The sequence below is a fragment of the Pseudopodoces humilis genome, chromosome 18 (assembly GCF_049639895.1).
Source record: "Pseudopodoces humilis isolate 2021_Gansu_Grassland_sample_001 chromosome 18, ASM4963989v1, whole genome shotgun sequence".
NCBI lineage: Eukaryota > Metazoa > Chordata > Aves > Passeriformes > Paridae > Pseudopodoces > Pseudopodoces humilis.
The window spans coordinates 1,482,345-1,497,882 of NC_142217.1; the positions used below are offsets into that span (position 1 = coordinate 1,482,345).

The 15,538-nt window shown below is 52.0% G+C and overlaps 1 protein-coding gene across 1 annotated transcript in view; it reads right to left on the minus strand.

Moving 5' to 3' along the window:
• SYMPK (symplekin scaffold protein) overlaps positions 1 to 15,538 on the minus strand; it is a 25,437-nt gene that overhangs the window by 3,456 nt on the left and 6,443 nt on the right. Inside the window, exons 2-9 of the mRNA XM_088064255.1 lie at positions 10,845 to 11,094; positions 8,566 to 8,736; positions 7,918 to 8,157; positions 6,823 to 6,977; positions 6,241 to 6,391; positions 4,562 to 4,772; positions 2,436 to 2,586; positions 406 to 635 (exon numbers count right to left, since the gene is read on the minus strand). Of these exons, the coding sequence (XP_087920381.1) occupies positions 406 to 635; positions 2,436 to 2,586; positions 4,562 to 4,772; positions 6,241 to 6,391; positions 6,823 to 6,977; positions 7,918 to 8,157; positions 8,566 to 8,736; positions 10,845 to 11,094 (1,559 nt within the window). The remainder of the gene's footprint in view (positions 1 to 405; positions 636 to 2,435; positions 2,587 to 4,561; positions 4,773 to 6,240; positions 6,392 to 6,822; positions 6,978 to 7,917; positions 8,158 to 8,565; positions 8,737 to 10,844; positions 11,095 to 15,538) is intronic.

The following is a 15,538-nucleotide window of genomic DNA, read 5'->3' on the forward strand; positions in this document are numbered from 1 at the left end:
TCCCATCCCTGATGTCCCCATTCCATCCCTGATGTCCCCAACCCATCCCTGATGTCCCCATCCCATCCCTGATGTCCCCATCCCATCCCTGATGTCCCCAACCCATCCCTGATGTCCCCAACCCACCCCTGATGTCACCAACCCATCCGTGATGTCCCCATCCCATCCCTGATGTCCCCATCCCATCCCTGATGTCCCCAACCCATCCCTGATGTCCCCAACCCATCCCTGATGTCCCCAACCCACCCCTGATGTCCCCATCCCAACCATGGTGGTGTCCCCAACCCATCCCTGATGTCCCCATCCCATCCCTGATGTCCCCAACCCACCCCTGATGTCCCCAACCCATCCCACCCCACCCCGATGTCCCCTTGATGTCCCCCCGGTGTCCCCGGTGTCCCGTACCCGTCCTTCTGGTCGGGTTTCTCCTGCAGGCCGGCCAGCAGCCCGATCAGGCACTCGTCGTAGCGCTCCAGGCCACCGCCGCGGGCCAGGTGGGCGTTGTACTCCTGGAAGAGCCACGCGAAGGCCAGGTCCAGCCGGCCACGGACGTCGTCCAGGATGAAGGACAGCACCTCGCCCTTGAGGGGCACCTCCAGCTGCGTCACCAGAGCGGCCAGGATCTTCACACGGGCCTGGGGACACGTGGGGGTCACTCAGGGGCCATTGAGTGGTCACTCAGGTCACTCAGGGGTCATTGAGTGGTCACTCAGGTCACTCAGGGGTCATTGAGTGGTCACTCAGGGGTCATTGAGTGGTCACTCAGGTCACTCAGGGGTCATTGAGTGGTCACTCAGGTCACTCAGGGGTCATTGAGTGGTCACTCAGGTCACTCAAGGGTTTACTGGAACTGTGCCACCAGAGCGGCCAGGATCTTCACACGGGCCTGGGGGACACGTGGGGGTCACTCAGGGGTCACTCAGGGGTCATTGAGTGGTCACTCAGGGGTCATTGAGTGGTCACTCAGGTCACTCAGGGGTCATTGAGTGGTCACTCAAGGGTTTACTGGAACTGTGTCACCAGAGTGGCCAGGATCTTCACACGGGCCTGGGGGGCATTGAGGGGTCACTCAGGGGTCATTGAGTGGTCACTCAGGGGTCATTGAGTGGTCACTCAAGGGTTTACTGGAACTGTGCCACCAGAGCGGCCAGGATCTTCACACGGGCCTGGGGGACACATGGGGGTCACTCAGGGGTCATTGAGTGGTCACTCAGGTCACTCAGGGGTCATTGAGTGGTCACTCAGGTCACTCAGGGGTCATTGAGTGGTCACTCAGGTCACTCAGGGGTTTACTGGAACTGTGTCACCAGAGCGGCCAGGATCTTCACACGGGCCTGGGGGACACGTGGGGGTCACTCAGGGGTCACTCAGGGGTCACTCGGGTCACTCAGGGGTCATTGAGTGGTCATTGAGTGGTCACTCAAGGGTTTGCTGGAACTGTGTCACCAGAGCAGCCAGGATCTTCACACGGGCCTGGGGGGCATTGAGGGGTCACTCAGGGGTCACTCAGGGGTCATTGAGTGGTCACTCAGGGGTCATTGAGTGGTCACTCAAGGGTTTGCTGGAACTGTGTCACCAGAGCGGCCAGGATCTTCACACGGGCCTGGGGGACACTCAGGGGTCACTCAGGGGTCATTGAGTGGTCACTCAGGTCACTCAGGGGTCACTCAGGGGTCATTGAGTGGTCACTCAGGTCACTCAGGGGTCACTCAGGGGTCATTGAGTGGTCATTGAGTGGTCACTCAAGCATTACTCAATGGTCACTCAATGGTCACTCAAGGATTCCCTGGGGGTATTTCGAGAGGGATTCTGGGGGTACCCAGGTGTACCCAGGTGTATCCGGGTGTGCCCCAGGTGTGTCCCCAGGTGTATCCAGGTGTCCCCAGGTGTGTCCAGGTGTACCCAGGTGTATCCAGGTGTCCCCAGGTGTGCCCCAGCTGTGTCCAGGTGCACCCAGGTGTACCCAGCTATGCCCAGGTGTATCCCAGGTGTTCCCAGCTGTGTCCAGGTGTATCCCAGCTATGCCCAGGTGTATCCAGGTGTTCCCAGGTGTATCCAGGTGTTCCCAGGTGTATCCAGGTGTACCCAGGTGTATCCCAGGTGTGCCCCAGCTGTGTCCAGGTCTATCCCAGCTGTGTCCAGGTGTATCCCAGGTGTACCCAGGTGTATCCAGGTATTCCCAGCTGTGTCCAGCTGTATCCCAGCTGTGTCCAGGTGTACCCAGGTGTACCCAGGTGTTCCTAGGTGTATCCAGGTGTACCCAGGTGTACCCAGGTGTATCCCAGGTGTGCCCCAGCTGTGTCCAGGTCTATCCCAGCTGTGTCCAGCTGTATCCCAGCTGTGTCCAGGTGTACCCAGGTGTACCCAGGTGTTCCCAGGTGTACCCAGGTGTATCCCAGGTGTGCCCCAGCTGCGTCCAGGTGTGTCCCGCGTACCTGTGCGGCCCCGCTGGCGGCCACGGCTCTCTCGGAGCGCAGGATGCGCCGGACGGCTCCGAGCTTCAGCTTCTCCACCTGCACCTCGCTCAGCGGCTTCAGGACATCGCTCAGCCGGAAAACCTTCTTCCGGCCGCCCGCGCCCGCCAGCCTGCCGCGGGGTCAGCAGCGGGATCGGCATCAACCGGATCGGTGGGATCGGGATCAACCGGATCAATGGGATCGGGATCAACGGGATCAATGGGATCGGGATCAACGGGATCAATGGGATCGGCATCAACCAGATCAATGGGATCGGGATCAGCGGGATAGGTGGGATCAGGATCAACTGGATCAATGGGATCGGGATCAACAGGATCAATGGGATCAACCGGATCAGCAGGATCGATGGGATCGGGATCAACCGGATCAATGGGATCGGGATCAACGGGATCAATGGGATCAACCGGATCAGCGGGATCGATGGGATCGGGATCAACCGGATCAATGGGATTGGGATCAACGGGATCGGTGGGATCGGGATCAACCGGATCAATGGGATCGGCATCAACGGGATCGGTGGGATCGGGATCAACGGGATCGGTGGGATCGGGATCAACCGGATCAATGGGATCGGGATCAACGGGATCAATGGGATCGGCATCAACGGGATCGGTGGGATCGGGATCAACGGGATCGGTGGGATCGGGATCAACCGGATCAATGGGATCGGGATCAACGGGATCAATGGGATCGGGATCAACCGGATCAATGGGATCGGGATCAACGGGATCAATGGGATCGGGATCAACGGGATCGGTGGGATCGGGATCAACCGGATCAATGGGATCGGGATCAACGGGATCAATGGGATCGGGATCAACGGGATCGGTGGGATCAACCGGATCAGCGGGATCAACGGGATCGGGATCAACGGGATCAATGGGATCGGGATCAACGGGATCGGTGGGATCGGGATCAACGGGATCGGTGGGATCGGGATCAACGGGATCGGTGGGATCGGGATCAACGGGATCGGTGGGATCGGGATCAACCGGATCAATGGGATCGGGATCAACGGGATCGGTGGGATCGGGATCAACGGGATCGGTGGGATCGGGATCAACCGGATCAATGGGATTGGGATCAACGGGATCAATGGGATCGGGATCAACCGGATCAATGGGATCGGGATCAACAGGATCAATGGGATCAACCGGATCAGCGGGATCAATGGGATCGGGATCAGCAGGATCGATGGGATCGGGATCAACCGGATCAATGGGATCGGGATCAACGGGATCAATGGGATCGGGATCAACCGGATCAGCGGGATCAATGGGATCGGGATCAACGGGATCGGTGGGATCGGGATCAACCGGATCAATGGGATCGGGATCAACGGGATCAATGGGATCGGCATCAACGGGATCGGTGGGATCAGGATCAACGGGATCGGTGGGATCGGGATCAACGGGATAGGTGGGATCAGGATCAATGGGATCGGTGGGATCGGGATCAACCGGATCAATGGGATCGGGATCAACCGGATCAATGGGATCGGGATCAGCGGGATCAATGGGATCGGGATCAACGGGATCAATGGGATTGGGATCAATGGGATCAATTGGATCAACCGGATCAGCAGGATCAATGGGATCAGCGGGATCAATGGGATCAGGATCAACGGGATCAATGGGATTGGGATCAATGGGATTGGGATTGGGATCAACGGGATCAATGGGATCAATGGGACGAGCGGGATCAATGGGATCAACATCGGAATCAATGGGATCAACGGGATCAGCAGCAGGATCAGTGGGATTGGCAGTGGGATCAACAGGAATGGGATCAATGGGATCAATGGGATTGGGAACACCGGGAATGGGATTGGGCAGCATTGATCCCACCTCAAACCCCACCAGGACCACCTCAAACCCCACCAGGACCACCTCAAACCCCACCAGGACCATCTCAAACCCCACCAGGACCACCTCAAACCCCATGGAGACCCCACCAGGACCACCTCAAACCCCATGGAGACCCCACCAGGACCACCTCAAACCCCACCAGGACCACCTCAAACCCCATGGAGACCCCAGCAGGACCACCTCAAACCCCATGGAGACCCCAGCAGGAGCACTGACCGTGCCTGCGTGGCCGGCAGGATGGGCTCGGGCCGGCGCTTGGCCTGGGGGGTCTCGTCCAGCAGCGCGGTGGCCGAGCCGTGCGCGCCCAGCACGGCGATGGCCTGGCCCTGGCCCAGCGCCGACAGGCGCCGCTTGATCAGCACCGCGTCCGGCTTGGCCACCTTCTCCTCCTTGGGCTCCTCACGCAGCAGCTTGGTCTGCTCCACGCCTGGGGAGGAGATGGTGGAGGTGGTGGGGATGGTGGAGATGGTGGAAATGGGGTGGGGATGGTGGAGATGGTGGAGGTGGTGGGGATGGTGGAGATGGTGGGGATGGTGGAGGTGGTGGAGATGGTGGAGATGGTGGGGATGGTGGAGGTGGTGGAGATGGTGGGGATGGTGGGGATGGTGGAGGTGGTGGAGATGGTGGGGATGGTGGAGATGGTGGAGGTGGTGGGGATGGTGGAGATGGTGGAGGTGGTGGGGATGGTGGAGGTGGTGGGGATGGTGGAGATGGGGTGGAGATGGTGGGGAGATGGGGTGGAGATGGGAATGGTGGGGATGGGACAGGAGCAGTGGGAACAGTGAAGATGGTGGAGATGGTGGAGATGGTGGGAATGGTGAAGATGGTGGAGATGGTGGGGATGGTGGGGATGGTGGGAATGGTGGAGATGGTGGAGATGGTGGAGGTGGTGGAGATGGTGGGAATGGGGTGGAGATGGTGGAGATGGGGTGGGGATGGGAATGGTGGGAATGGGACAGGAACAGTGGGAACAGTGGAGATGGTGGGGATGGTGAAGATGGTGGAGATGGTGAAGATGGTGGGGATGGTGGAGATGGTGGAGATGGTGAAGATGGTGGGGATGGTGGAGATGGTGGAGATGGTGGAGGTGGTGGAGATGGTGGAGGTGGTGGGGATGGTGGAGGTGGTGGGGATGGTGGAGATGGGGTGGAGATGGGAATGGTGGGGATGGGAATGGTGGGGATGGGACAGGAGCAGTGGGAACAGTGAAGATGGTGGAGATGGTGGGAATGGTGGGGATGGTGAAGATGGTGGGAATGGTGGAGATGGTGGAGATGGTGGAGGTGGTGGAGGTGGTGGAGATGGTGGGAATGGGGTGGGGATGGTGGAGATGGTGGAGGTGGTGGGGATGGTGGAGATGGGGTGGGGATGGGAATGGTGGGGATGGGACAGGAACAGTGGGAATGGTGGGGATGGTTGGGATGGTGGGAATGGGGTGGGGATGGTGGGGATGGTGGAGGTGGAGATGGTGGGAGTGGGACAGGAACAGTGGGAATGGTGGGAATGGGGTGGGGATGGTGGGGATGGTGGAGAGGGTGGGGATGGTGGGGATGGAGTGGGAATGGGACAGCAATGGGGTGGGAACAGGGTGGGGATGGCGGAATGAGGGTCCAGGGATTGTGGGGGGGCCACCAGGACAACGGTTTGGCCACCAACGACCTCACGAGGGGCAGGTGAAATCCAAGGAGCTTTGTCCACCCTTGGTGGACTCCCAAATCCTCATCCCACCCCAACTCCTGCCCCTCTCCGCTGCCAAAACCCCGGTGAACCCCAAAACCCGACCGACCCCGGCCCAAAATTCCCACCCGAATCCCAATTTCTCCGGAATCTGCCCCAATTCCCGCCCTTCCCCGGGATGGGGGCGGGCTCCCGGTGGCCCAGAGGTGTCTCCTGACCTGGCCCCAGCCCGGCCGCGGTCATCTGGGTGGCCATGAGTCGGGCCAGGTGCTTGATCTGCGCCTCGGTGCCGGCCGACTCCACGGGCGTGTAGGTGGCCTGGAAGGAGGCGGGCATGGCCTCGGGCAGGTACACCATGCTGATCAGCACCTGCGGGGAGATGCGGCCCCAAAAACGCCTTAGGGACACCAAAACTGACTTGGAGAACCCAAAAATACTTTGGAGAACCCCAAAAAAACCTTGGAGAACCCAAAATTGCCTTGGAGACACCAAAACCGACTTGGAGAACCCAAAAACACCTTGGAGAACCCAAAACTGCCTTAAGGAACCCAAAAATGCCTTAAGGAACCCAAAAATGCCTTGGAGAACCCAAAACTGCCTTAGAGAACCCAAAACTGCCTTGGAGAACCCAAAACCACCTTGGAGACACCAAAAACCACCTTGGAGAACCCAAAAACACCTTGGAGAACCCAAAATGGCCTTGAAGAACCCAAAACCACCTTGGAGACCCCCAGAATGTCCCCAACACCCCCTTAAAGCCCCCCCGAAGTGTCCCCAAGGCCGATGTCCCCTCCTCTGACCAGGTTGGCCACGTTCTCGGGGGTCAGCAGCGGCTGCAGGAACTCGGCCGTGATGTCGGTGTCCGAGGGGACGGCGGCCGCTCCGGCCGCTTTGGCCACGGCCACCGCCGGCGCCTCCAGGTCCTTGTCCTCGTCATCCTCGCCCAGGGGTGGCTCTGTGGGGACACGGGGAAGGTCCCTGAGTGTCCCCAGGGCCACCATCAGGTGTTGGGGACACTGAGGTGACCTCAGGAGGGGTTTGAGCGTCAGCGCCTGTCACCAGCGTCGCCGTGAGGACACCGGGAGCACCCGATGGCCACCAGCACCACAGGGGAGGTGACGGTGATGCCACCATGGGAAAGGTGACAATGATGTCACCGTGGGGAAGGTGATGCTGATGCCACCACAGGGGAGGTGACAATGATGTCACCACATGGAAGGTGACGGTGATACCACCAAACGGAAGGTGACGGTGACACCACCACACAGAAGATGACGGTGACACCACCAAATGGAAGATGACGGTGATACCACCACATGGAACGTGACAATGACACCACCACGCAGAAGGTGACGGTGACACCACCGCACAGAAGGTGACAATGATACCACCACGTGGAACATGACGGTGACACCACCGCACAGAAGGTGACGGCGACACCACCACACAGAAGGTGACGGTGATGGCACCAAATGGAAGATGACGGTGATACCACCACGTGGAACATGACAACGATACCACCACACAGAAGGTGACGGTGATACCACCACACAGAAGGTGACGGTGATACCACCAAACGGAAGATGATGGTGACACCACCGCACAGGTGACGGTGACACCACCACACAGAAGGTGACGGTGACACCACCAAATGGAAGATGACGGTGACACCACCGCACAGAAGGTGACAGTGACACCACCAAACGGAAGACGACGGTGACACCACCGCACAGAAGCTGACGGTGATGCCACCACACGGAAGGTGACAGTGACACCACCGCACAGAAGGTGACAATGACACCACCGCACAGAAGCTGACGGTGATGCCACCACACGGAAGGTGACAGTGGCACCACCACACAGAAGGTGACGCCGACGCCACCAGAGCTCCTCACCGATCTTCATCTTCTTGAGGGCGGCGTCGGGCTCGTCGCGGGGCCGCTTGCGGGCGTCGCGGGGGCTGGGCATGCTGCGGGCGATCTCGGCCTGCGGCGTGCCCAGGTCCACCAGCAGCGTGGTGATCTGCGGCTGGAAGTCCCCCGAGGACGGGTGGCGCAGGACGCTCAGCAGGTGAAGCTTCAGGTTCTTCCGCACGCTGCTCACCTGGGACTTGGCCAGGGTGGGCGGGAGGTTGGCTGCGGGGACAACGGGGAGGGGTTGGGGAGGTGAGGGGACGGCTGGGGACAGCTGGGGACATCTGGGGACATCTGAGGACATCTGAGGACATCTGAGGACATCTGGGGACATCTGAGGACACCAGGGGACACCAAGGGACATCTGGGGACACCTGGGGACAGCAAAGGACACCAAGGGACACCAAGGGACATCTGGGGACATCAGAGGACACCAAAGGGCACCTGGAGACATCCAGGGGACACCAGGGGACACCAAGGGGACACCAGGAGACCCCAAAGCCCTGGGGGACATTACCATGGAGGGTCTCGTAGGCCTGGATGACCTCGGCCATGAACATGGGGACACCAAGGGGACACTTGGGGACACTTGGGGACACCAGGAGACCCCAAAGCCCTGGGGGACGTTACCATGGAGGGTCTCGTAGGCCTGGATGACCTCGGCCATGAACATGGGCCGCTGGCGGGCGATGGTGGCCAGCGAGCCGAGCGCGGCCGTCAGGTTGATGCTGGAGATGGCCGGGTGCACCATGAACTTGAGCAGCTGCTCCAGCGCCGCCTTGCCCTCCTCCCACAGCACGTCTGGGGACGGCGGGGTCACAATTGGGGGGTCAGCGGGGTCACCGAACCACGGGGAGGTCACCGGGGTCACAAATGGGGGGTCAGCGGGGTCACCGAACCGTGGGGAGGTCAGGGGGTCACCCAAAACCAACTTGGAGAACCCAAAACTGCCTTGGAGAACCCAAAACTGCCTTGGAGAACCCAAAAACACCTTGGAGAACCCAAAACTGCCTTGGAGAACCCAAAACTGCCTTGGAGAACCCAAAAACACCTTGGAGAACCCAAAACTGCCTTGGAGAACCCAAAAACACCTTGGAGAACCCAAAACTGCCTTGGAGAACCCAAAAACACCTTGGAGAACCCAAAACTGCCTTGGAGAACCCAAAAACACCTTGGAGAACCCAAAAACACCTTGGAGACCCCGAAATTGCCTTGGAGACACCAAAACCGACTTGGAGACCCCAAAACTGCTGTAGGGATCAGGTCACCAGGATCCCACCTCAAGAGGTCAGTGGGGTCCCAACTCAAGGGGTCGGTGGGGTCACCTCACCCCAAATCCCCTCAGACTCACTGTACTTGATGACGGGGTGATCCCAATCCCATCCAATCCCAATCCCGATCCCAATCCCATTCCCGATCCCAGACTCACTGTACTTGATGACGGGGTGATCCCGATCCCATTCCCGATCCCAATCCCGATCCCGATCCCAAACTCACTGTACTTGATGACGGGGTGATCCTGATCCCATTTCCCAATCCCTATTCCCATTCCCAATCCCATTCCCAATCCCATTCCTGATCCCATTCCCATTCCCAATCCCATTCCCACAATCCCAGACTCACTGTACTTGATGACGGGGTGATCCCAATCCCAATCCCATTAAACCCCAATCCCATTCCCACATTCCCAATCCCATTCCCGTTCCCATTCCCAATCCCAATCCCATTCCCGATCCCGATCACTCACTGTACTTGATGACGGGGTGATCCCAATCCCATCCAATCCCAATCCCATTCCCAATCCCATTCCCGTTCCCATTCCCAATCCCATTCCCGATCCCGATCACTCACTGTACTTGATGACGGGGTGATCCCAATCCCATCCAATCCCAATCCCATTCCCAATCCCATTCCCGTTCCCATTCCCGATCCCAATCCCGATCCCGATCCCAAACTCACTGTACTTGATGACGGGGTGATCCGGATCCCATTTCCCAATCCTTATTCCCATTCCCAATCCCATTCCCAATCCCATTCCTGATCCCATTCCCATTCCCAATCCCATTCCCACAATCCCAGACTCACTGTACTTGATGACGGGGTGATCCCAATCCCAATTCCAATCCCACATTCCCATTCCCAATCCCATTCCCATTCCCAATCCCATTCCCACATTCCGACATTCCCAATCCCGATCCCGATCACTCACTGTACTTGATGACGGGGTGATCCCAATCCCATTAAACCCCATTCCCAATCCCATTCCCAATCCCATTCCCGTTCCCATTCCCAATCCCATTCCCGATCCCGATCACTCACTGTACTTGATGACGGGGTGATCCCATTCCCATTCCCATTCCCAATCCCATTCCCACATTCCCAATCCCAATCCCATTCCCAATCCCAGTCCCACATTCCCAATCCCATTCCCAATCCCAATCCCAATCCCATTCCCAATCCCGATCACTCACTGTACTTGATGACGGGGTGATCCCATTCCCATTAAACCCCATTCCCAATCCCATTCCCAATCCCATTCCCATTCCCAATCCCATTCCCGATCCCAATCCCATTCCCGATCCCGATCACTCACTGTACTTGATGACGGGGTGATCCCAATCCCATTCCCACATTCCCATTCCCATTCCCAATCCCATTCCCACATTCCCATTCCCATTCCCAATCCCATTCCCACATTCCCAATCCCATTCCCGATCCCGATCACTCACTGTACTTGATGACGGGGTGATCCCAATCCCAATCCCAATCCCAATCCCATTCCCACATTCCCAATCCCATTCCCGATCCCGATCACTCACTGTACTTGACGACGGGGTGATCCCAATCCCATTCCCACATTCCCAATCCCATTCCCGATCCCAATCCCATTCCCGATCCCGATCACTCACTGTACTTGATGACGGGGTGATCCCGGGGGATCCTCTCCAGGCTGACGTCGTTCTCGCTGCGTTTGGGGACGTCGGAGTCGCCGCTGCGCGGGGACAGCGTCACGATCAGCCCCTCCACGAACTTGATGGCGTGGGTGCGCACGCCGTCGTTGTCCGAGTCCAGCAGCAGGATGATGTCGCTGGCCATGGAGGACATCATCTCCCAGCACGCCTCCTGCAGCTCGCTGATCACCTTCGACTTCACCATCCACTGGGAAAAAAATCCCGGAATTTGGGATAAAAACAAAAAAAAACCGGAATTTTTAATGGGATTTTTAATGGGTAATTATTATTAAATATTAAATGTTAATGATAAATGACATCATCTCCCAGCACGCCTCCTGCAGCTCGCTGATCACCTTCGACTTCACCATCCACTGGGAAAAAAATCCCGGAATTTGGGATAAAAACAAAAAAAAAACAGAATTTTTAATGAATAATTAGGGTGATTAATATGAAATATTAGATATTAATGATAAATGACATCATCTCCCAGCACGCCTCCTGCAGCTCGCTGATCACCTTCGACTTCACCATCCACTGGGAAAAAAATCCCAAAATTTGGGATAAAAACAAAAAAAAAACGGAATTTTTAATGGGATTTTTAATGGGATTTTTAATGGGTAATTACGGTGATTAATATTAGATATTAGATATTAATGATAAATGACATCATCTCCCAGCACGCCTCCTGCAGCTCGCTGATCACCTTCGACTTCACCATCCACTGGGAAAAAAATCCCGGAATTTGGGATTGAAACGAAAAAAAAAACGGAATTTTTAATGGGATTTTTAATGGGTAATTAGGGTGATTAATATGAAATATTAGATATTAATGATAAATGACATCATCTCCCAGCACGCCTCCTGCAGCTCGCTGATCACCTTCGACTTCACCATCCACTGGGAATTCCATGGAAAAAAATCGGGAATTTGGGATTTAAAACAAAAAAAAAAGGAATTTTTAATGAATAATTACGGTGATTAATATTAGATATTAGATATTAATGATAAATGACATCATCTCCCAGCACGCCTCCTGCAGCTCGCTGATCACCTTCGACTTCACCATCCACTGGGAAAAAAATCCCAAAATTTGGGATTGAAACGAAAAAAAAACCGGAATTTTTAATGGGATTTTTAATGGGTAATTAGGGTGATTAATATTAGATATTCGATATTAACGATAAATGACATCATCTCCCAGCACGCCTCCTGCAGCTCGCTGATCACCTTCGACTTCACCATCCACTGGGAAAAAAATCCGGGAAAAAAAATCGGGAATTTGGGATAAAAACAAAAAAAAATTGAATTTTTAATGGGATTTTTAATGGGTAATTATTATTAAATATTAAATGTTAATGATAAATGACATCATCTCCCAGCACGCCTCCTGCAGCTCGCTGATCACCTTCGACTTCACCATCCACTGGGAAAAAAATCCCAAAATTTGGGATAAAAACAAAAAAAAATTGAATTTTTAATGGGATTTTTAATGGGTAATTATTATTAAATATTAAATGTTAATGATAAATGACATCATCTCCCAGCACGCCTCCTGCAGCTCGCTGATCACCTTCGACTTCACCATCCACTGGGAAAAAAATCCAGGAATTTGGGATAAAAACAAAAAAAAACGGAATTTTTAATGGAATTTTTAATGGGTAATTAGGGTGATTAATATTAGATATTCGATATTAATGATAAATGACATCATCTCCCAGCACGCCTCCTGCAGCTCGCTGATCACCTTCGACTTCACCATCCACTGGGAAAAAAATCCCGGAATTTGGGATAAAAACAAAAAAAAACCGGAATTTTTAATGGGATTTTTAATGGGTAATTATTATTAAATATTAAATGTTAATGATAAATGACATCATCTCCCAGCACGCCTCCTGCAGCTCGCTGATCACCTTCGACTTCACCATCCACTGGGAAAAAAATCCCGGAATTTGGGATAAAAACAAAAAAAAAACAGAATTTTTAATGAATAATTAGGGTGATTAATATGAAATATTAGATATTAATGATAAATGACATCATCTCCCAGCACGCCTCCTGCAGCTCGCTGATCACCTTCGACTTCACCATCCACTGGGAAAAAAATCCCGGAATTTGGGATAAAAACAAAAAAAACCGGAATTTTTAATGGGATTTTTAATGGGATTTTTAATGGGTAATTACGGTGATTAATATGAGATATTAGATATTAATGATAAATGACATCATCTCCCAGCACGCCTCCTGCAGCTCGCTGATCACCTTCGACTTCACCATCCACTGGGAAAAAAATCCCGGAATTTGGGATTGAAACGAAAAAAAAACGGAATTTTTAATGGGATTTTTAATGGGTAATTACGGTGATTAATATTAGATATTAGATATTAATGATAAATGACATCATCTCCCAGCACGCCTCCTGCAGCTCGCTGATCACCTTCGACTTCACCATCCACTGGGAATTCCATGGAAAAAAATCGGGAATTTGGGATTTAAAACAAAAAAAAAAGGAATTTTTAATGAATAATTACGGTGATTAATATTAGATATTAGATATTAATGATAAATGACATCATCTCCCAGCACGCCTCCTGCAGCTCGCTGATCACCTTCGACTTCACCATCCACTGGGAAAAAAATCCCAAAATTTGGGATTGAAACGAAAAAAAAACCGGAATTTTTAATGGGATTTTTAATGGGTAATTAGGGTGATTAATATTAGATATTCGATATTAATGATAAATGACATCGTCTCCCAGCACGCCTCCTGCAGCTCGCTGATCACCTTCGACTTCACCATCCACTGGGAAAAAAACCCGGGAAAAAAAATCGGGAATTTGGGATAAAAACAAAAAAAAATTGAATTTTTAATGGAATTTTTAATGGGTAATTATTATTAAATATTAAATGTTAATGATAAATGACATCATCTCCCAGCACGCCTCCTGCAGCTCGCTGATCACCTTCGACTTCACCATCCACTGGGAAAAAAATCCCAAAATTTGGGATAAAAACAAAAAAAAATTGAATTTTTAATGGGATTTTTAATGGGTAATTATTATTAAATATTAAATGTTAATGATAAATGACATCATCTCCCAGCACGCCTCCTGCAGCTCGCTGATCACCTTCGACTTCACCATCCACTGGGAAAAAAATCCAGGAATTTGGGATAAAAACAAAAAAAAACGGAATTTTTAATGGGATTTTTAATGGGTAATTAGGGTGATTAATATGAAATATTAGATATTAATGATAAATGACATCATCTCCCAGCACGCCTCCTGCAGCTCGCTGATCACCTTCGACTTCACCATCCACTGGGAAAAAAATCCCGGAATTTGGGATAAAAACAAAAAAAAACCGGAATTTTTAATGGGATTTTTAATGGGTAATTATTATTAAATATTAAATGTTAATGATAAATGACATCATCTCCCAGCACGCCTCCTGCAGCTCGCTGATCACCTTCGACTTCACCATCCACTGGGAAAAAAATCCCGGAATTTGGGATAAAAACAAAAAAAAAACAGAATTTTTAATGAATAATTAGGGTGATTAATATGAAATATTAGATATTAATGATAAATGACATCATCTCCCAGCACGCCCTCCTGCAGCTCGCTGATCACCTTCGACTTCACCATCCACTGGGAAAAAAAATCCCAAAATTTGGGATAAAAACAAAAAAAAAAAACGGAATTTTTTAATGGGATTTTTAATGGGATTTTTAATGGGTAATTACGGGGATTAATATTAGATATTAGATATTAATGGTAAATGACATCATCTCCCAGCACGCCTCCTGCAGCCTGCTGATCACCTTCGACTTCACCATCCACTGGGAAAAAAAATCCCGGAATTTGGGATTGAAACGAAAAAAAAAAAAAACGGAATTTTTTAATGGGATTTTTAATGGGTAATTAGGGTGATTAATATGAAATATTAGATATTAATGATAAATGACATCATCTCCCAGCACGCCTCCTGCAGCTCGCTGATCACCTTCGACTTCACCATCCACTGGGAATTCCATGGAAAAAAATCGGGAATTTGGGATTTAAAACAAAAAAAAAAGGAATTTTTAATGAATAATTACGGTGATTAATATTAGATATTAGATATTAATGATAAATGACATCATCTCCCAGCACGCCTCCTGCAGCTCGCTGATCACCTTCGACTTCACCATCCACTGGGAAAAAAATCCCAAAATTTGGGATTGAAACGAAAAAAAAACGGAATTTTTAATGGGATTTTTAATGGGATTTTTAATGGGTAATTACGGTGATTAATATGAAATATTAGATATTAATGATAAATGACATCATCTCCCAGCACGCCTCCTGCAGCTCGCTGATCACCTTCGACTTCACCATCCACTGGGAATTCCATGGAAAAAAATCGGGAATTTGGGATTTAAAACAAAAAAAAAAGGAATTTTTAATGAATAATTACGGTGATTAATATTAGACATTAGATATTAATGATAAATGACATCATCTCCCAGCACGCCTCCTGCAGCTCGCTGATCACCTTCGACTTCACCATCCACTGGGAAAAAAATCCGGGAAAAAAAATCGGGAATTTGGGATAAAAACAAAAAAAAACTGAATTTTTAATGGAATTTTTAATGGGTAATTATTATTAAA